This window comes from Pseudorca crassidens, chromosome 3 (assembly GCF_039906515.1).
Source record: "Pseudorca crassidens isolate mPseCra1 chromosome 3, mPseCra1.hap1, whole genome shotgun sequence".
NCBI lineage: Eukaryota > Metazoa > Chordata > Mammalia > Artiodactyla > Delphinidae > Pseudorca > Pseudorca crassidens.
Genome location: NC_090298.1, coordinates 95058223 through 95081827, shown reverse-complemented (window position 1 = coordinate 95081827; position 23605 = coordinate 95058223). Strand labels below are relative to the sequence as shown.

The 23605-nt window shown below is 38.7% G+C and overlaps 1 protein-coding gene across 8 annotated transcripts in view; it reads right to left on the bottom strand.

The window, feature by feature from the left end:
- The window catches only part of AP3S1 (adaptor related protein complex 3 subunit sigma 1), a 74962-nt gene extending 51361 nt beyond the window's left edge, over nucleotides 1-23601 (bottom strand). For 2 of the 8 annotated variants that reach the window (XR_010942068.1, XM_067731479.1), the window contains exon 1: nucleotides 23269-23593. Coding sequence is in view for 7 of the 8 variants with exons in the window: in XM_067731479.1 (XP_067587580.1) it covers nucleotides 23269-23562 (294 nt within the window). In the remaining variant the exon portion in view is untranslated. Of the gene's footprint in view, nucleotides 1-23268 lie in introns of all 8 variants that reach the window. The other 6 variants (XM_067731475.1, XM_067731473.1, XM_067731478.1 and 3 more) reach the window with 5 other exon arrangements.
- Nucleotides 23602-23605: the final 4 nt, after the last annotated feature.

The window sequence follows — 23605 nt, the reverse complement described above, 5'->3', positions numbered from 1 at the left end:
ACAATCCAGCACTCACTCCTAGGTACAATGATAACCCACGTGAAACCATTGTTTTTGAAGGTCAAAAACAATAGAAAAATTGGCCAACTACGTATATATAATAAATTCTTAACCTGTATACCAAGAAGCACAAAGAAGAATGTTCATAAAAGCACCATAACAACAACAAAAAGCTGAAAACAACCCAAATGTCCACCAACGACATATAAATTATGGTACGCTTTTTTTTAAATTAATTAATTAATTTTTGGCTGCATTGGGTCTTCATTGCTGCATGCAGGCTTTCTCTAGTTGTGGCGAGTGTTGCGGTGCGTGGGCTTCTCGTTGCGGTGGCTTCTCTTGTTGTGGAGCATGGGCTCTAGGCATGCGGGCTTCCGTAGTTGTGGCTCATGGGCTCTAGAGCGCAGGCTCAGTAGTTGTGGTGCACGGGCTTAGTTGCTCCACGATATGTGGGATCTTCCCAGACCAGGGCTCGAACCCATGTCCCCTGCATTAGCAGGCGGATTCTTAACCACCGTGCCAACAGGGAAGTCCCTGTGGTATGCTTATAAAATCGAATCCTATAAGCAGTAAAAATTAAATCAGTATATTATACCCATCAATATGAATGATTCTCAAAAGTTTAATGTGGAAGAAGAGTTACCACAGCTCAAGTTGCCATTAAAAAAATACCATAGACTGATGGTTTAACTAACAGAAATTTATTTTCTCACAATTCTGGAGGCTAAAGGTTCAAGACTGAGGTGCCAGCATAGTTGGGTTCTGGTGAGTGATCTCTTCTTGGCTGGAAGACAACCACCTTCTCACTGTGTCCTTACATGTCCTTATGGGGAAAAACAGCAAGAACAGGTTCTCTGGTATCTCTTCTGGTAAGGGCACTAATCACATCATGAGGTCCCCACCCTCATAATCTCATCTAAACCTAACTATCTCCCAAAGTTCCAATCCCAAACACCATCAAATTGAGGGTTAGGGCTTCAACATGTGGATTTGGGGGGTACACAATTCACTCTACAGCAGGAGAAAAAAGTAAGTACCAGAATGATATGTAACCATTCCATTAGTATAAAATTCAAAAACAGGCAAAACTAAATATTACGTAGTGACAGAAATTTGGGGATGATAAAAATAAAACTATAAAGAAAATCATGGAAATGATTAACAAATTTCAAAGGATTAGTTTCAAAGGAAGAAACAAAACTGTCAGTCACAGATGAAAAGATTTTCCACATAGAAAATCTAACATAATTTACACAGAAGTGTTGTAATTAGTAAAAGGTTTTAATAAGAACACAAAGAAGGACATTATATAAAATTCTACTGCCATTCTAACCTTCTGCAAGTATGAGTTGTAAAATATAATTTTAAAAAGATACCATCAAAAACCATGCAGTGCCTAGGAATAAAGGAAACAATAATAAAAAAAATGCAAGAGAAAAATGTAAAACTTTACTGAAATAATTAAAGAATACTTAGTAAATAAAAAAATGTACAATGCTTATAGATTGAATGATTCAATATTATAAAGATACTCAATCTCCCCAAAATGCTCCAAAGACTTAAGGCAATTCTAATCAAAATCCCAACAAGGGTGTAGGGGGAGAACTTGAAAACTGGATTATGACTCCAAATATGACTCCTCTCATGACTTACATATGAAATCAGAGGACTAGAATAACAAGACACTCTCAAGTGGAATATAAGAGGACCTGCTGACCAGATTAAGAATTATTGTAAAGCCACAGTAATTAAGGCAAGATATTGGTGCAGAAATAGGGAAATTGACTGATGGAACCAGAAACACACCCACATATAAATATAGTTATTTAATTTAAAACAGAATACTCACTGCAGATTAGCAAGGATGGAAGGGCATTTCCATAAATGGTGCCAGGATAAAATTTTTTTTGTTCTAATACAATGAACTTCTAGCTCTCACATACTCAAAAATCAATCCCAGATTGATTAAAAATAAATGTCAATGGTGAAGCTACAAAAATTAAAAAATATAATACAGAAGAATATCTTTATAACATTGTAATAGTGTTGGACTTTCAAATAAGACACAAATAACGATAACCATAAAGGAAAAGGTTGGCAAATTTGATCACATCAAAACTAAGCACTTTTTTTTAACTTTTTAAATTTATTTATTTATTTTAGTTTTGGCTGCGTTGGGTATTTGTTGCCGCGTGTGGATTTTTCTCTGGTTGTGGCAAGTGTGGGCTACTCTTTGTTGCGGTGCATGGGCTTCTCACTGCGGTGGCTTCTCTTGTTGTGGAGCACGGGCTCTAGGCGTGCAGGCTTCAGTTGCTCCACTGCATGTGGGATCTTCCCGGACCAGGGCTCAAACCCGTGTCCCCTGCATTGGCAGGAGGATTCTTAACCACTGTGCCACCAGAGAAGCCCAGTAAGCACTTTTAATGCTCAAATGACACCAGAAAAAAGAATTAAGAGAGCTACAAACATGACAAACATATCTGCAATACATAAAAACTGACAAAGGAATAGTTGCTAGCATACGTAAAGAACACTTAAATGCCAGTAAGAAAAAGATAAACATCCCAATAGAAAAATGACTTGGCAAAATATAAGACCTGGAATACATCAAACTAAAAAGTTTCTGTATAGCAAAGAGAACCATCAACAAATAGGTAACCTGCTGAATGGAAGAAAATATCTGCAAATTGTATACCTGATAAAAGGTTAATATCCAAAATATATAAAGAACTTATACAACTCAGTAGCAAAAATACAGAAGCACTCCAATTTAAAAAATTAGGACAGAAAATCTAAATAGAGATTTTTCCAAGGAAGACATACAGATGGCCAAAAGGTACATGAAAAGATGCTCACACCACTAATCATCAGGAAAATGCAAATTAAAACCACAATGAAGTATCACTTCACACCTATTAGAATGGTTATTATAAAGATGCTAAAAATAATGAGTATTGGCGAGGAGGTGGACAAAATGGAACCCTTGTGTATGTTGGTGGGAATGTAAATTGGTGCAGCTGCTATGAAAACCAGTATGGACGTTCCTCAAAAAATTAAAAACAGAACTACCACATGACCCAGCAATTCCACTTCCAAGTTTTTATCTGAGGAAAATGAAAATACTAACTTGAAAAGATAAAAACACTCTCATGTTCATTAGGACATTATACACAATAGCCAATATATGGGAACAACCTAAGTGTCCAACGGTGTCCATGGATGGGTAAAGAAAATAAAATGTGATGTATATAAAGGCAAACCTTGGAGATACTGAAGGTTTGCTTCTAGACCACAATAAAGCAAATATAATAAAGGGAGTCACATGAATATTTTGGTTTCCCAGTGAGTATATGTTATGTTTAAGCTATACAGTAGTCTACTAAGTGTGCAACAGCATTATGTCTAAAAAAAATGTACATACCTTAATTTAAAAATACTTTATTGTTAAAAAATGCTAACTATCATCTGAGCTTTCCATGAATCATAATCTTTTTGCTGGTGGAGGGTCTTGCCTCAGTGGCTGCTGACTTCTCAGGACGGTGGCTGCTAAAGGTTGGGGTGACTGTGCCAATTTCTTAGAATATGACCACAGTAAAGTCTGCCTCGTTGATGGACTCTTCCTTTCATAAAGAAGGAATCATGCAATGCTGCTTGATAGCATTTTACCCACAGGAGAACTTCTTTCAAAATTGGAGTCAGTCCTCTCAAACCCTGCAAATACTTTATCAACTAAGTTTATGAATTCCTCTAAGTCCTTTGTTGTCATAACAACAATCTTTACAGAATCCTCACCAGGAGTAGATTCTATCTCAAGAAATCACTTCTTTGCTCATCCTTAAGAAGCAACTCCTCATCCACTCAAGTTTTTTATCATGAGACTGCAGCAATTCAGTCACATCTTCAGGCTCTGCTTCTAATTCTAGTTCTCTTGCTATTTCCACCACAGCTACAGTTACTTCCTCCACTGAAGCCTTGAATCCCTCCCCTGCAAGTCATCCATGAAGGCTGGAATCAACTTCTTCCAAACTCCCGTGAATGTTGATATTATGATCTCTTCTCATGAATCATAACGTTCTTACTGGCATCTAGAATGGTGAGTCCTTCCCAGGTTTTCAACCGACTTTGCTCAGATCCATCAGAGGAATCACCATCTATGGCAGCTATAGCCTTACAAAATGTATTTCTTAAAGAAGAAGAGTTGAAAGTCAAAATGACTCCTTGATCTGTGGGCTGCAGAATGGACACTGTATTAGCAAGCATGAAAATAACATGAATCTCACTGTACATCTCCATCACAGCTCTTGGGTAACCAGCTGCACTGTCAATGAGCAGTAATATTTTGAAAGGAATCTTTTTTTTTCTGGACTGTAGGTCTTAACAGTGGGCTTAAAATAAATTCAGTAGACCATGTTGTAAATAGATGTGCTGTCATCTGGCTTTGTTGTTCCATTTATAAAACACAAGGAGAGTAGCACAATTTTAGCATAACATTAGCATAATTCTTAAGGGCCCTAGGATTTTTGGAATGGTAAATGAGCACTGGCTTCAACAAAGTCACCAGCTACACTGGCCCCCAACAAAAGTGTCAGCCTATCCTTTGAATCGTTGAAGCCAGGCGCGTCCTAGATGGCATCTTCTTCCAACAGAAGGCTCTTTTGTCTACACTGAAAATCTGTTGTTTAGTACAGTCACCTTCGTTCATTATCTTAGTTAGATCTTCGGGACAACTCAGTGTAGTTTCTACATCAGCATCTGATGCTTCAACTTGCACTTTCATGTTATGGAGACGGCTTCTTTCCTTAAACCTCTGCTAGCTTCAAACTTTTCTTCTGCAGCATCCTCACCTCTCTCAGCCTTCATATAGAGTTGAAGAGTTAGTGCCTTGCTCTGGACTAGGCTTTGGTTTAAGGGAACGTTATGGCTGGTTTGACCTTTTATTCAGACCACTAAACTTTCTTCACATCAGCAATAAGGCTGTTTCACTTTCTTATCATCCGTGTGCTCACTGCAGTAGCACTTTTAATTTCCTTCAAGAACTTTTCCTTTGCATTCACAGCTTGGCTAACCAGTGCAAGAGGCTAAGCTTTCAGCCTACCTTAGCTTTCAACATGCCTTCCTCACTAAGCTTAATCATATCTTGCTTTTGATTTAAAGTGAAAGACATGCAACTCCTCCTTTCACTTGAACTTAGAGACCACTGTCAGATTATTAACTTGTCTAATTTCAATATTGCTGTGTCTCAGGGAACAGGGAGGCCCAAGAAGTGGGAGAGAGGTAGGGGATTGGCTAGTGAGTGGAGCAGTCAGAACACACACATTTGGTTCGCTCTCATGTGTGTGTGGTTCGCGGCATTCCAAAACAATTACAACAGTAACATCAATGATCACTATCACAGATCACTGTCACAAAGATAATAATAATGAAAACTTTTGAAATATTATGAGAATTACCAAAATATGACATAGAGGCACAAGTGAGCAAATGCTGTTAGAAAAAATGGCGTCAATAGACTTGGCTTGAGGCAGGGCTGCCACAAATCTTCAATCTGTAAAAAATACAGTATCTGTAAAGTGCAATAAAGCAAAGTGCAATAAAATGAGGTATGCCTGCAAATTTGTGTTGTTTTTAAGTCACTGAGTTTGTGGTCATTTGTTAGAGCAGCAGTATAAGTGAATACCAGGCCATACTGAAAACAGGGGGGTTAAGAAAATGTCAACAAGCCAGATGTTGAAATCCCTAGTCCTTTTCTTCAATCAGTTTCCAGAATTCCTACAGTTAGGCCTTCGTCAGCCTCCAGGCTAAAGCCTGGAACAAACTTCTCCAGGAACTGTACCTAGATCTAAAGTTAATGACATTGGAGGTTCCAACTTCGGCAGAAACTGTTATCTGTTCACCAAACTCTACTTCCCAAGCACACAATTCAAGAATATTTTCCACTCTCCCTTGAATTTAAGGGAGCCATGCAACTCAGTTTTGGACAATGTGATGTGGTAGGCAGTTGCAGTGGTATACCAGAGCTGGCACAATTGAAAACAACAGTGCGTTATCTCTTCCCATTTCTGCATTCAGTCACATGATGTCACTACATCATGCTGGTAGCATGAAACTGACCATAATGGAGTACTTACATCATGTAGCCAATACTACAAAATAGAGTTCTTTCCTCCCAGGTGAGCCAGTTGTTAAAAATACACTGTCCATGTACCTACTGGTCATCTGTATGTCTTCTTTAAATGCAAATCAAAACTATAGTGAAGTACCACCTCCCACCAGTCAGAATGGCCATCACTAAAAAGTCTACAAATAACAAATGCTAGAGAGGGTGTGGAGAAAGAGGAACCCTCCTATAGTGTTGGTGCCAATGTATTGATAAGCTGGTGCAGCCACTATGGAGAACAGTACGGAGGTTCCTCAGTAAACTAAAAATAGAATTACCATATGATCCAACAATCCCACTCCTGGACATATACCTGGACAAAACTGTAAGTCAAACAGATACATGCACCCGTATGTTTATAGCAGCACTATTCACAATAGCCCAAACATGGAGACAACCTAAATGTCCATGGACAGATGAATGGATAAAGAAGATGTGGTACATATACACAATGGAAAAATACTCAGCCATAAAAAGAACAAAATAATGCCATATGCAGCAACATGGATGCAACAAGAGATTATCATACTAAGTGAAGTCAGAAAGAGAAAGACAAATGATGTGATATCACCATATGATATCACTTATATGTAGAATCTAAAGTATGGCACAAATGAACCTATCTACAAATCAGAAACAGTTTCACAGACATAGAGAACAGACCTGTGGTTGCCAAGGGGGAGGTGGGTGGGGGAGGGAAGTACTGGGAGTTTGGGATTAGCAGATATAAACTACTATATATAGAATGGATAAACAAGCTCCTACTGTATAACACAGGGAACTATATTCAATATCCTGTGATAAACCATAATGGAAAAGAATGTAAGAAAAAGAATGTCTACATGTGTTTAACTGTGTCACTTCACTGTACAGCAGAGACTGGCACAAAATTGTAAATCAACTATACTTCAAAAAAAACTTCTTTTAATTTTAAAAATATAAATTTTTTTTTAAAAAAAATAGACCATCTAGGGGCTTCCCTGATGGCGCAGTGGTCAAGAATCCTCCTGCCAGTGCAGGGGACACATGTTCAAGCCCTGGTCCGGGAAGATCCCACATGCTGCGGAGCAACTAAGCCCGTGTGCCACAACTACTGAGCCTGTGCTCTAGAGCCCGTGAGCCACAACTACTGAGTCCACATGCCACAACTACTGAAGTCCGTGTGCCTAGAGCCTGTGCTCTGCAACAAGAGAAGCCACCGCAACGAGAAGCCTGCGCACCGCAACAAAGAGTAGCCCCTGCTCGCTGCAACTAAAGAAAGCCCGCATGCAGCAATGAAGACCCAATGCAGCCAAAAATAAATAAATAAAATAAATTAAAGAAAACAATGTACCATCTAAGCCTCACTCATAAAAATTCCTGCACAATCTTCCATGTTAACTAGATGCAGAAGTTCCATTAACATCATCTCAAGTATGACAAATAAATGCCCACAAAGAAGGTTCTGGCTGATCAGAAACACCAATACTATACTTTATGTGAGTGAGAAATATTCTTTTATTGTGTTAAGGTACTAAGACTGGGGGGATTGTTGTTACAGCAATTGTTACCCTAGCTAAACTGCCTAGCCACACTGTCTCAAGTAAAGCTCATACAGATAACTTCTACTCATGGATTCAGCGTTTCCAATTAGTTTTCAGTATCCTATCTTTACACAGAAGTCAACCAAAGATTAGTGGACATCGGAAGACAGCTCGAACATAAAAGCTAAGGACAAAAGTAGGGGAGAAAAGCAACTGAGAGGAAACAAACCAAGTAGGAAGAAGAAAAATTTTAAGTATATATCATTAATACCAGAGAGATAAGAAAAGATAATCCAACTAGGAAACAGGAACAGCATAACACAAAACAGTAACATTCAGAAAATTTTTTAAAAGAGTTCACGTAAATTAAAAATATACAGAGAAATTTTAAAATTTGGGGGAAAGGGTGGAAAATAAAGTGAGAAAATCATTCAAAAAATAGGACCAAAGGGTGGAAAGACAGAAAATAGAAGAGAAAGGATAACAAAAGTAGGACAACAGTCCAGAGGAATGCTGAATAAAAGGAGATTCAAAAAGAGAAGAGAGCAAACTGAGAAATTTTTCAAGGAAAGAAAACAAGAACTTCCAGAATTAAAGAGCCCATCAAGGATCCAGCACAACTAATGAAAACAGACTCAGAGCAAGGGTCTATGAAACTTTAGAAATTGCTGACAAACAGGACTCTACATATTTTCTGGACAGTAAAAACAGATCATACACAAAGAACAGGTAATCAGAATTGCATCAGGCTTTTCGATAACAATACTGGAAACTAAAAGGTAATAGAGCAATGCCACCAAAATTCTGAGGAAAAGTTATTTCCAACCAAGAATTCTACAGGCAGTCAATGTAAAGTTATACTGTTTTCAGACATGCAAGATCTCAAAAAAAATCTACCTCCCATGACCTTTCTCAAGAAGTTAATGGAGGATAACTCCTGTAAGCTACACCATGGTAAGGTAATAAACCAAAAAAATCAAGCAACAAGGGATCCAACACAGGAATAGGCAAAAGGAATACCTAAGATAACAAAGATCCTAATATGACTGCCATAAAACAGGTCCAGATTGGACCTAGTCAAAGGATTCCAGGAGGGATTTCTTCAGGAACATGAAACTGATAGACGATGTATATGACTGAGACAACTGGCAAAGACATGAATTAGTGATAAGTAAATAAAACTTGATCAAAGGAAAAGGCGACTGTATCCGCAAGGAAAATGAAATGTCAGGAAAGGAAAAACTAAGCACAGTTTACAACATGGTTCAGCTGAGGATGTTTACACAAGAAATTAATGTAAACACCAAATACTGATCTAATCAAAATTATGAAGTAACTATGAAAGGACTGGTAGGATACAGATGCTGGGCGGGAGGGGTGGAAAAGGAGTTAAATAATCATTTTCAATAGCAGAAGTCAACAGATCACGCCCACAAGTGAAAAATCAGGCAACAAAACAAGCGTGTTATTTAGAGACATGTAATAATCATTGAGTTATCAAATAAAAGTACGTACCTGTGGGAAGGCAGAAATGAGACCATGTTGTTTTTTCATTATAAACCTTATAAACCTTATAGAACTATTATATTCTTTAACCTATGCTAATGTATAACTTTGATAAGCAAGCTAAAAATAAAAAAGGGAGGGAGGAGAGTATGGATTCTGCAACCAGACTATCGGGATTTATTCCTGACTATGGTCTATATTAACTGGGTGACTTTGAGCAAGTTACTTAACCTCTCTGTGCCGGAGTTTTCCTCATGTGTAGCAAGAATAACAGTATCTACCTCACAGAGTTGTTGTGAAGATTGAGTTAATATATATAAAGCTCTTAAAAACAACAGCTGGCACATAATAGGCATGGATTAACACTGACTTACTTTAGAAAATCTACCTCCAGGCCTTGTTAGAATTCTAATGATAGTGTAAAGGTCTTAGAGGAGTTTTATTTTAAGGAAAGTTATCTTTTTGCATTATATTATTGTTTATAAACAAATAACAGGTTAAATATGCTAAACCTTAATTATGTTTCACTATTTTAACAGTGAAAAGAATTTCTCATATGAACTTCAAGACTGCTACCTGGAATCATCTTTCTTAAAATACCAAGCAATACTCAACTAAGAAAATCAATACTGGTAAGAAGTCTTGAAATTTTAATCAAATAACCAGTCTAAGTTAAGATTAAACAAATTAAGTCTCTGCTTACATAACACAACTTCCCTTTCTTTAAAAATCAATTTAATTTAACAGCTTTCATAAAGAAGCCTGGAGCTTGCCTCAGGCTGATCAGATTTCCTAACACTATGTTTCATAACAAAGGTAAACATACATTTCAGTCCGTCACAACTCCAGGATTACATCAGTCTAAAGACAACTAGAGTTACATAAAGGCAACAACTTTTATTATTTTAAACTTCTTAATGCATACTGAAAATTAAATTTTAAAAATTCAGTATCCCACTAAACCTTATCTTTTCCTATGTTTCTTCCTTGTTCCTACACATATATCATAAAAGGCAACTTTAAAACCCAAACTTTCCTCTAATCAAACAGTAAATATGTCATTATCCTCTTCCCTCCCTCCCAAACACGAAGAATTTTTTTCTAAAATGCATTCATTCGGGCTTCCCTGGTGGCGTAGTGGTTAAGAATCCACCTGCCAATGCAGGGGACATAAGTTCAAGCCCTGGTCCGGGAAGATCCCACATGCCGCGGAGCAACTAAGCCCGTGAGCCACAACTACTGAAGCCTGCGTGCCTAGAGCCTGTGCTCCGCAACAAAAGAAGCCACCACAATGAGAAGCCCGTGCACCGCAATGAAGAGTAGCCCCCACTCGCCGCAACTAGAGAAAGCCCGCAAGCAGCAACGAAGACCCAATACAGCCAATAAAAGAAAAAAAAATGCATTTTTCACTCCACTGAATGTTGGAATATCAAGAATTACCAAGATGAAAGAGAAAGTTTCTTTTCCCAAAGAGCTTAAAGCAAGAAATAAAATGAATATAGCTACTTAATTTTTTTTCTAATATTTCATGTTCTATATCTTGCCTTTTTTATATTTCAAAAAAGAAATAGATGTCTTTATAATAAAAGGGGGCAATCCCTGACATAAGAACAGCACAAATAATATACTATAAGAAGGGGAACAAATGATTTTCAGCAGCAAGATTATTTTCAAAGAAAAGTGACAGATATCTAGGAACGGCCTTAAAGAACAGATAGAATTCAGAAATGCAGAGAAGAGGGAATGTGAAGTTACATGATATTGGAGGCAGAAGGAAAAGTTTGGGCCAAAGCATGGAATCAAGAAAGTGAGCAGCATATATGAGGAATAATAATTAGTTAATTTTGCAAAAGGAAGAGGACTGTCTTTTTCCTAAAAGGAAGAGAAGTTTGAAAACTAAGCCTCAGAGCACTCCAACATTTAGGAATCATGAAGAAGAGAAGGCCCCAGCAAAGAAAATTCAGTGGGTTTTTTTTGCCAGACCTCTCCCAAGTAGGAAGTCTGGCTGAAGACTTGATATATGTGAGTAGGCTTCACTTTAGCCTGAGTGTATAAAGAACAAACAGTCATCATGGGGCTACCCTTAAATCCCAAACAACAAGCAGGGAAGAGGGCACCTGCAACAAATTATATTAACACGTGCCCAGATATTTCATTAAATTTCTTTGAACTCTCTGGCATTTTCCCCCACAATGTATAAAACTCTGTTAAAAATACTTAGCACAAGAAAGAAAGCACTCAATAAATGACAGCTATTATTAATACTCTAAAATTAACATCTACCATACTAAAATGTTTCCCACTTTCAGTGGCAAAAACCTTATTATTTAATTTAAATAACAAACAGCTGAGAAGGTGATAGACTGAGAGTTTGAAATATTTAAAGAGAGAGCCTGAACGGTGGTGGAAGCTGAAAGGTCTGAAAACTCAAAAACAAAGTAAAATTTGGGGAGGAAAGTTGGAGTAAGGTATCTAGACAATTCAATGGGAAAAGAATAGTCTTTTCCACAAATGGTGCTAGGAAAACTGAATAGCCACATACATAAAAATAACATTAATCCCTAGCTCACACCCTGCACAAAACTTACTCAAAAAGGATCACAGACCTAAGTGTAAGAAAACTACAAAACTCTTGGAAGGAATTATAGGTACTAACCTATATGACCTTGGATTCGACAAATCTTTCTTAGATGTGCAAAAAAACACAGGCAAAGGAAAAAATACATAAATTGGACGACATCAAAATTAAAAACCTTTGCACTGCAAATGATATCAGCAGGAAAGTGAAAACAACAAAACAGGAAGAAATATTTACAAATCATACATCTGTAAGGTACTTGCATCCAGAGTATATGAAGAACTCTTACAAACTCGATAACAAAAAGACATATAACCCAACTTAAAAATGAGCTAAGGATTTGAAAAGACTTCTCCAAAGATATGCAAACAGTCAATAAGCACATGAAAAGATGCTCACTGTCAGTGTCATTAGGAAAATACAAACCAAAATCACAATGAGATACCATTTGACATTCACCAGGATGGCTAGAATCAAAAAGACATATAATAAAATAACAAGAGTTAATTAGGGACTGCCCTGGTGGTGCAGTGGTGAAGACTCCGTGCTCCCAATGCAGGGGGCCTGGGTTCAATCCTTGGTCAGGGAACTAGATCCCACATGCATGCTGCAACTAAGGAGCCCGTGAGCTGCAACTAAGGAGCTGGCAAGCCACAACTAAGGAGCCGGTAAACTGCAACTAAGGAGTCCACCTGCTGCAATAAAGACCTGGCACAACCAAATAAATAAACAAATATTTTTTTAAAAAAAGAGTTAATGAGGATATGGAGAAATTAGAACCTTCATACATTGCTGATGGGAATGTAAAATGGAATAGACAGTCTGGAGAACAGTCTGGTAGTTCTTTAAACAATTAATAAACAAAGTTACTGTATGACCTAGCAATTCCATTCCTAGATACACACCCAAAAGATGTGAAAATATATGTTCACAGAAAAATTTGTACATGAATGTTCACAGCAGCACTATTCATAGTAGCCAAAAATTAGAAACAATTCAAACATCCATCAACTGATAAAGGGATAAACAAATGTGGTATATCTATACAATGGAATATTACTTGGCCATAAAGAAGAATGCAGTACTGATATGTGCTGTGACATGAGGGAATCTTGAAAGCATCATGCTGAGTGAAAAGCAGCCAACCACAAAAGACTACATATTTCATGATTTCATTTATATGAAATGTCTAGAATAGGCAAATCTAAAGACACAGAAAATAGATCAGTGGTTGCCAGGGGCTGGGGGGAGTACAGATTGGGGAGTGACTATTAATGGGTATGAGGTTTCATTTGGTTTGATGAAAATGTTCTAAACTTAGATTATGGTGATAGTTGCACAACCATGATTACCAAAAACAAAATCATTGAATTGTACACTTTCAATGGGTGAATTTTATAGTATGTGAATTATAAATTATATCTTAAAGTTTTTTCAAAATGTTAGGTGATTCTTTAAAATAAAAAAAAAAAAGCTGGGCAAGTTTTTTAGCTTTCTCCTTAAAACATCTCTCAATGAAACTCTTCTCTGGAAGAATCTTGAAGGACTTTGTATTTTGTAATAAGAAGGAAGTTCATTCCAAAACAAGGTCTACAATTCATTTTGAGGAAATAGAGTATCTGAGAACAATCTCTGGAATGTTCTACAGTCCCTAAGTTATATAATTTTCCAACTAAGGATAGGAATTAGAAAGAAGTAGTAATAATAAAAGTAATAATAATAAAAGTAGTAATCAAAGTTATTATTTATTTAGGTAAAGTATTGAGTATTATGCGTCAGGTTTTATAAGTATTTTCTTATTCAATCTTCATTTAAAAAAACATTTTTCAAAATAAAAGTCCACAGTAGAAGTCTAGTTAAATAAATTATGATACACTATACAACAAACTATTATGTGGTCATTAAAAAATTATTTTCTGGATATAACACCAAAAGCACAGGAGAAAAAAAAAAGGTAAGTTGGACCTCACCAAAATTAAAACCTTTTGTGCATCAAAGGACACTATCCTTTGAAAACAGATACCATTCCTTGGGTGAAAAAGCAAACCACTTATTGGGAGAAAATATTTGCAAATCATATATCTGATAAGGGATTGATATCCAGAATGTATAAAGAACAGCTCAACAACAAAAAATCAAACAGCCAGATTATAAAGTGGGCAAAGTACTTAAACAGACATTTCTCCAAAGAAGCTATACAAATGATCAGTAAACACATGAGAAGATGCTCAATGTTACTAGTCAGTAGAGAAATGTATCCTATGACCCGTGTTCATAGCAGCATTATTCACAAGAGCCAGAAAGTGGAAGCAACCCAAGGATCCACTAACAGATAAATGGATAAACAATGTGTGGCACATACATATATGCAATGGAATATTATTCAGCCTTAAAAAGGAATGAAATTTTGACACATTCAACAACATAGTTAAACTTTTGACACATTCGACAACATAGTTAAACTTTTGAAGACATCATACTAAGTGAAATAAGCCAGTCATAAAAGGACAAACATTGTATAATTCCTCTTTCATGAGATTCCTAGAGTAGTCAAATTCATTGAGACAGAAAGGAGAATGGTGGTTACCAGTGGCTGGGAGAAGGGGAGAATGGGGAGTTAAGTGTTTAACAGTGTACAAAGTTTCAAGTGGGGAAGATGAAAAAGTTCTGAAGATGGAGGGTTAGTGATGGTTACACAACACTGAGAATTTACTTAATGCCACAGAGCTATATATACTACCTAAAATGGTAAATTTCACATTACATATATTTTAGCACCATAAAAATATTATTTTGTAACAATCACACTAAGATACATTGATGACAGGAAATGGAAGAATATATGTGTGGTGGGATACACTAGCAATCTTCCCCACTTAATTAGACAGCACATAGTAATCAAAACAATTCAGTGGGTTTGACACACAGATAAAGAGCCCTCTCCTTCTGGGTAACAAAGGGAACAGCTTTGATTTGATTTGACAGTTACTGATTCTTGAATTACAAGGCTCGAAGCAAAGCAGGACAGATGTAGATGCTTCGCACAATATTAGAGGTGGTTTAGTGGCTTCACATAAACTTTGCTCATCTATAATCAAGGCTGTGAGGTGTCTGGGAAAAATAAATACTTTTTTTCTTGAGTTGTATTACTTCACAGGTTACTTAGGAAACGAAACCAGCTTGACCACTGGTCTCATCAGTATAGAGGTTACACAGAATTGAGCACTCACTTTTACCTTCATTCACTGGGTTAGCTCTCCTACCTCTCCAAACCAGGTAGAGAAGAAAATAATTGAGCAGAGTCTCATTACTGAGCATCACTGACTCTCCTGCAGAGGCCAGAGGCATTGTTCAATTGTGCAAAATACAAGTAGGATTCAAGGAGAAATACCACTTCTTGTGGAGAGCATGTTAGGGATGATGTCATCAGACTGAAAGATTCGAAGAGACTGTGTGATTTGGCATATGGGCATGATCTGTCCCTGTCTTTCTCTCTGACTTCATCTCTTGCCACTCCTGCCTGTGATCACTCAACTTGCCTTCTTGTTATTCCTCAACACGAATTTCAGACCCATGTGAGGGATCCTGAACCTCTTTCTGCCTGAAACATTCTTTTCTCAGCTGTTCTCAAACACTCCCTCACTTCATTCAGTTCTCTTCTCAAATGTCAGGTTTTTAAAGAGGCTTTCCTTGATGATTTTATTTAAGATAGCCTCTCCTCCATCATTCTCTAGCCCCCTACACTGTTTCATTTTTTTTTATAGACTAATCACAGTTGTTACATAATTTGTTTATTGCCTATTTCCTATCACTAGAATGTAAACTCATAGGGCAGGAAGGACATCAGTCTTACTCATTACAATATTAGCAGTGCTTAGAACAGGGGCATACAAACAACAAATAGATATTTGTTGAAGGAATATGGGCAGAGGAAGAGAGCATAGAGAGTGCAATGGACAGGTCAGATAGTATCCAAAAAGGCCACTCCTACTTTCAAAGGACTAAGTCCATATGTGCCTCCCCTTGGAGACTTAAGAACTTAACACCTGATGGCTAGTATACCGGCCTTTACTCCTCCTACACTGCAGTATTCTTGAGCGTTGCTTGATCCTTCAGTAAATAAAGTTGTTTATCCATATTGCAGTTCAAAGGATTTGGTAAGAGGAAGGCTCATAGGGCTGAATGTGTAATTTATCCTAATTTGAGAGTTTTACACAACAAGAAACTGGAAGGGGACTGGCTCCTCGAGGTGGTCTACAACTCAGGATCACCTCGGCTTAGCAGCAGCAGTGAAGAAATCCATACCCCAAAAAGCATAAGGACAACTCCAAGTGTTAAAGGATGAATTCTTTGACTTTATAACAAAAATTAGCAAATATTGCCCTTTGGGATCAAAAAAGGGAAGGGCCCTGATACACTCAGGTTACTTACAGAAGTTAAACTATGTGGGGAAAAAAAAAAAGATATACACAGAGAAAAAAATACATGCGAATTATTAAAGTGCAATTAACATACACTATTGTATTTTTAAACATTTAACAATAGAACAGCCAGACATTAACCAGGTATTTGGTTATCTTAAAGCCACAAATGTTCCATAAATCCAACAACAGCTTCAATACATTCTTTGTGTTAGTAATGTCTAAAAGGTATATACTCTTCATCGGAATATTCTGGAAGAAAAAATTTAAGAAAAAATAAACAAGAAATACACTATCAATAGTTATCAATGGGTGGTGAAATCAAGGATGTCCCTAGTGATCTTTTTTTTTCTTTGGCCACGCCATGTGGCATGCAGGATCTTAGTTCTCCAACCAGGGATCGAACCTGTGCCCCCTGCATTGGCAGCGCGGAGTCTTAACCACTGCACTGCCAGAGAAGTCCCCCAGTTAACTTAATACTTAAATATTTTCCATGTAATCACAATAAAGAAACTTATTTAAAAATTAAAACAATAAATAATTGAACAATCAACTTTACCAAAGAAACATAATACAGCCACGTTATACAAGACCTTTCTCAGTCCTGAAAGGCAGAGGAATGAACTATAACACTGTCCTATTTATAACCTTTTCCCCCAAACCAAAAAAAAAAATCACTGTAATCGTGAACATTTTATTTCTTCCTTTCAATACAATTTTCAACAGGTTTATTAAACTTAATTTTTTAAAGCAAGTTTTCAAGCATACTACCCAGAAAAATTGTGATTATATTTGAATTTTTCAATGATCCATTGGTGTAAGGAATACCTTGAACTAAGTAAGATCTTTTGTGGCACATGTTCAGAACCACGTATTATCAAGAACCATTCCTGAGAGTAACATCCTCAGAAGCAATCTAAAATTACAGAGGAAAAAACTACCTATTCAAAAGAAATAACGTGAGCTAATGAAGAGAGAATAGTGGACACTTCTTTGCCTACCCACATCCACTCTTCTCTTCCACCTTTCCAACAGAATACCAATTTTCTTCATGTTTCCACCCTCCTCAGCTGCAAGGGTGGATGGATCCCCATTCGTATAAGCTGTTACTGGTCTTGGGTAGAACTAATCAGGCTGAAGGGAAACACACAGTCCAGGATTACAGGAACAGATCACTCTCTCCTTGTGCATTTTATTGATTACAACTGATTTCAAGGAGGAAATCAGCCTTTGGACATCAATTTTTGTGAAGAGGAGGGCAGAGAAAGAGAAAGAAACTGGATCTATGATGAAGTCATTGATTTGCTGAATCAAATAATTTTGTAGTTTGTCTACTAGTCTGCACTTCCTATTCTGTATCCTAACAAAGTTCTTTTTAAGCAAATTTGAGTCAGGTTACATAAAACCCAACTTACTAGCCAAAAGCATCCTAACGCATATGGAAGGAAATCAAATCATTTTGAATTATCTTGTTAACAAAAGTCAAATACTATATGTTAATATGTGTTAATACCTTAATTAATACTTAGAACTGTTGACAACTACGTCTCCATCACAAAAATAAGTTTAAGTATCCCACCTGTCACGTTGTCTTAATAGCTGCCAAAAAAGACATCAGTAAACAACAATGCACCTTTCTTAAAGATTTTTTAAAAAGAAAAAAAGTTATACATACTTACACTTTATATTTTTTATGTAAATACATTCAAAAAAAAAAAAGGAAAGAACAATCTGAGAGTTCCTTCTAGGGCTTGCATTTGGTTGACAAACAACTTAATAATCAGACATAGTTTATAAGAATATTGAGACAACTCGTGTATGTAAGAGTTTGAAAACTTTCTTGTTGCACTTTGTGTGTATGCTTATACATACACAATTTTTTATATGTGTAGACACAACTAAGACAATTAATATTAAAAAAACACTTTTACTTTATTACAGATATTCACCAAAGGATATGCCATGGTGCATTAATAACATGAGAATCATAACCCAAGAGCTTTTTTTTTCCTTGCTTGATGGCTATGTAAAAATATATCTGGTGGGGCTTCCCTGGTGGCGCAGTGGTTGAGAGTCCGCCTGCCGATGCAGGGGATGCGGGTTTGTGCCCAGGTCCGGGAGGATCCCACATGCCGCGGAGCAGCTGGGCCTGTGAGCCTTGGCCGCTGAGCCTGCGCGTGTGGAGCCTGTTTTCTGCAACGGGAGGGGCCACAGCAGTGAGAGGCCCTCGTACCGCCAAAATATATATATATATATATATATATATATCTGGCTTATGAAATATAAATCTCATTAGTCATTTATAGTAATACACAAATATTGCCAAGCAAATATAAAAACACTAAAGTTTACTGTTGCCAAGTTGCTATGGCTAAATATCAATTAAAGAAACAAACCAAGAAAAATATTTGAACTTCTGCAGTCATAGCTCAAGGATACAGAAGGTAAAAACAAAAGTGGATGCATTCTGATGTAAACTGATACAGCCACTATGGAGCACAGTATGGAGGTTCCTTAAAAAACTAAAAATAGAACTACCATATGACCCAGCAATCCCACTACTGGGCATATACCCTGAGAAAACCATAATTCAAAAAGAGTCATGTACCACAATGTTCATTGCCTCTCTATTTACAATAGCCAGGACATGGAAGCAACCTAATTGTCCATCAACCAATGAATGGATAAAGAAGATGTGGCACATACATACAATGGAATACTACTCAGCCATGAAAAGAAACGAAATTGAGTTATTTGTAGCGAGGTGGATGGACCTAGAGTCTGCCATACAGAGCGAAGTAAGTCAGAAAGAGAAAAACAAATACCATATGCTAACACATATATATGGAATCTAAGAAAAAAAAAAAGGTCATGAAGAACCTAGGGGCAAGATGGGAATAAAGACGCAGACCTACTAGAGAATGGACTTGAAGATATGGGGAGGGGGAAGGGTAAGCTGGGACAAAGTGAGAGAGTGGCATGGACATATATACACTACCAAATATAAAATAGATAGCTAGTGGGAAGCAGCCGCATAGCACACAGAAATCAGCTTGGTGCTTTGTGACCACCTAGAGGGGTGGGATAGGGAGGGTGGGAGGGAGGGAGATGCAAGAGGGAAGAGATATGGGGATATATGTGTATGTATAACTGATTCACTTTGTTGTAAAGCAGAAACTAACATACCATTGTAAAGCAATTATACTCCAATAAAGATGTTAAAAAAAAAAAAAAAGTGGATGCATTCTGAGTCCACCCTTGAAATCTTAACGTCTGACTCTAGCAGAATGAATCAAAAACTTCAGTTTAGAAAAACTGGTGTGACTTCGTATGTCCCTCACATAACAGCAGGTTGGAGGCACAATCAAACCTAAAAATCTATTACAGCGGGAACTGGAAATATGGACTATTAAAGGGTAAAGATGAACATATAAATTGTTGTATCATGAGGGAGGATAAATAAGAAATGGAAATCCAATGCAGTAAGGGAAACTGGTTCGCAAATGGTTAAACAGTTTTCAAACTCCTCAGTGTCAAATCAATATTGTTGGACTCAAACCTCAGCATCCTATCAGAGTACAGAACTGGTACCCCAGCCACACACCTAGATATCCCTTAATAAATTAAACTAAAAACTGTCAATATTATTGGATATCTACTTCTTAAAGACTTCTTTCAACTAAAAACAAACAGTTGCAGTTACAGCTATTTCATCATTACTTCTGTCCTAAAGGCATGGATTCTTAAAACTTCTAGTTAATAAAGGACTGAATTTTAAGAGTTGGAAGGGGAACTTCTTGGTGGCACAGTTGCTAAGAATCCACCTGCCAATGCAGGGGACATGGGTTCGAGCCCTGGTCTGGGAGGATCCCACATGCCGCGGAGCAACTGAGCCCATGGACCACAACTACCGAGCCTGCGCTCTAGAGCCCGCGAGCCACAACTACTGAGCCTACACGCTGCAACTACTGAGCCCACACGTTGCAACTACTGAAGCCTGCGCGCCTAGAGCCCACACTCCTCAACAAGAGAAACCACCGCAATGAGAAGCCCGCACACAGCAACAAGGAGTAGCCCAAGCTCACCGCAACTAGAGAAAACCAGCGTGCAGCAATGAAGACAAACGCAGCCAAAAAAAAAGAGTTGGAAGGAACCTTAGGAAATCATTTCTAATCCACACTCCATCTCAAGCTAGGAAACTCTGATGGATGCATTTAGCAAAAATGTATGGAGTTCTTTATATTCAAGGCTGAATGTTGATTGCTGGGGGTAACACAAGTATATCTAAAACCTGATACCTTCCTTTAAGGAATCTATAGGATGCTCCAAGGAATTTTGGGATGTGAAATAGAATATTATACTATAATAAAGATAAAAATAAAATCCTAAGAACCAAGAGAAGTCTTTAGGCAAGATAAAAGGATTCAGTGGAAGCTTAAGTGATGTTTGAGTTAAGCATGGAATCTAGACATTTGGCAGTGGAAGGGAAGGACATTCCAGGCAGTGAGAATAGAATAAACTCTGATGCCCTGTACATGCAGACTTCATTTCCAACTCCTCTTTCCTTACGTAGTCTGCTTTTGCCAGGCCAGTCATCTTGGCACCTATTCTTCCAATAAGACAGGTTCTTCAAACAGGCATTCCCTCCTCAGGGCCTTTGCATCTGCTGCTCCCTCTGCCTGGAAAGAACTTCCCCCAGATACCTGTAAGGCTGGCTTTCTCACCTCCTTCAAGTCTTTGCTCAAATATCATCTTCTCAGTGAAAACTTACCTGACTATCCTATTTTAAAGTGTCATCCTTGCATTCCCTATCACCCTTCCCTGCTCTATTTTTCCCACAGCACTTATCATTATCCGGCATGGTATATATTCTACTATTAGCTTTGTCTATGCCCCTGCTGAAAGAGCAGAAGTTATCTCTTTGTTCACCTCCAAATTTTAAAACACTGCCTGCACATGGTAGGCATGACATCAATATTTGCTGACAAACAAATGGAATAAAGAGTGAATAAATGAATTGACTGAATGAAAAAGATTTCTGCCCTCAAACAGGTTATGATCTATCAGAGAAAGCAAATATATAAATAAATAAATAATCTTAAATTATTCCTGAATGACAAAAATAAATACACAGTTAGCAAAACTCAATTTATAAAAGACCAGTAACAGTTCCTAGCATCCCCACTTCCACACGTCCAGCAACCACTAGATTCTTCTTTTTTACATCTCTTAGCTCCCTGCCCCCCCAAAACACTGTCATGTAGCAATGACCATAAATGACACCAGAGCTGCCACTGCTGCAACAACTGTCTCTTCCCACATTAACCTTCACTGCTACCTACTGAGTAAGGTAAAAGATATTTCTGTTGCCATCGTTGGACAAGAGAAAGATGTATTCCTGGATTTCCAAATTCAATACATTTTTCTGTACGTGGTTAAATTCTACACTACAGAAGTAGTTACACTGATATTAAAGATTAGCCATGAAACCTTCTACTTTGATTAGTGCTTAGTTATTAAGTGGAGATATGGAAAAACACATTTTAAAATTGTTTCACCATTGGAACACACTGTTTCTACACTGCAAATGGATGGCACAGGCAAAATGGCTAAAAGAAAGATTCCTTCAATAAAGGCTAGCACAGTACTATATTTTAGGCAAATGGGTAGCAATGTAAAGTCAAGGGGATTTTTTCCACTCAGAAGAATCAACTAGAATTTTATCCTGGATGAAAGAATGATGTAGAATTCTTAGAGCATTAGTATTTAAATTATGCTACACTAAAACCAAACAGGAGTAGTAGAAAATATTCTTTATCGCCAGCAAAAGCAAAACTACTTAAGGAAATGAGGAATGAGCTCAAGATTTCTCACTTCAGCTAACACCTCCACAGACTGCATTATCATTTTAGGCAGTGACATTTCACATTTAATTTTTAACGGCAGGAATGATTTCCATCTGGGATTTATCTGCATAAAAGTGTTAGCCTTGGCACACTTTCAGTATTTAGCTGAAAGCTCATTTTTTGGCTCTAAGCAAAATTCCCAATACTACGCAATAGGTATTATCTCTACATTAATCCCACCACTGAGAGCCTAATATTGTGTTCTACATAGTGGTGAATTTTGCCCTCAGATAAGCACATCTGTCTGTAACCCTCCCTCAAACACTGATAAATTACTTACCTTCACTACCTTAAAATCTTCTGCATTTTTCAACAATATTTACACTTCTAAAAGAGTTTAACAGATATTACTATTCTTCGTAAGGAGAAAGAAAAACTATAAATTAGGACAAACTCCCTTACGTAGAAAAATGCCAAACCAGCCGCTGAAATGGTAACTTTCAGGTATAGCATCACAGTTCTAACTGGTCAAACTACAATCCTCGCCAGTTATTGCAAGAGTAGATAAATTGCAGCCACTGGGGGAAAAGCCACATAAAAACGTTAGGTCCTCACTTATCTTTTTCGTTAAAAAGGAGACACCTGAAAGTCACAGGGGCAGTAGATCCCGTAAGGCAACCTACGGGAGAGACTGTACTGAGCGTGCATGTCTCCAAACGCAGAAAACCAAAGTTCCTGCGTGACGACAGGATGGCAGCGAAAAACAGTAGCCCATCCGTCCACAGGAGAAGAGAAAGAAGTCCACCAGGAAAGGCTGGGAGTCACGGAGGTGGAGCTGCGAGACCTACCGGCTCCGCGCCGTCTCCCTCGGCTGCTAACAGAAGCCGCGGGCTGCAGATCGGCGAGAGCGCCGGGTGGGCTCGCGGGCGCAGGGGGGCTGCGGCTGACCGACTGGCTTCGGCCCCGCACCGGGAAGTCTCCAGGGCCTCGCCCGCGCAGCCGGGAAGCCACCCAGCCCACAGACAGGCGGAGGAGCCACCTGGGCAGAGCCACGTCGGAGGAAGGGAGCGCGGCGGGAGGTGGGCACCCGGCACACCCACCGGGAGGCTGACAGCCCGGAGCGCGAGACGGCCGGGGCGCGAGAAGGGCCGCGGCGCGCTTGAGGGGGTCGTCCTGAGGGCGCCGCCGGCCGCCAACGACTCCCCCTAGCCCGAATCGGCTGCAGCGGGGTACTCACGTAGGGCTGGTAGAACTTGGAGAGCCGCGGCTTCCCGTGGTTGTTAAAGATGAGGATCGCCTTGATCATGGCTGAGCCGGGCCGACCGGGTGGGAGCTGGGGGCCAGGGCGGGGGCGGGCGCGCGAGCCTCGCCTCGGGATCTCGCTGGCGATCCTTCCCCACCCGCCCCCTCCCGCACACGCGCGCGCGCGCGCGCCCCCCGGAGCTGCGGGGCAGGGCTTGGATAGGGCGGGGCCTGGGCGGGGTCGGCGCGGAGGGAAGCGGAAACAGCTCCAGGCCGGAGCTCGAAGCATAGGGGCGCTTGCGCTCCCGGAGGCTCACGGGGACGTTGCCTAC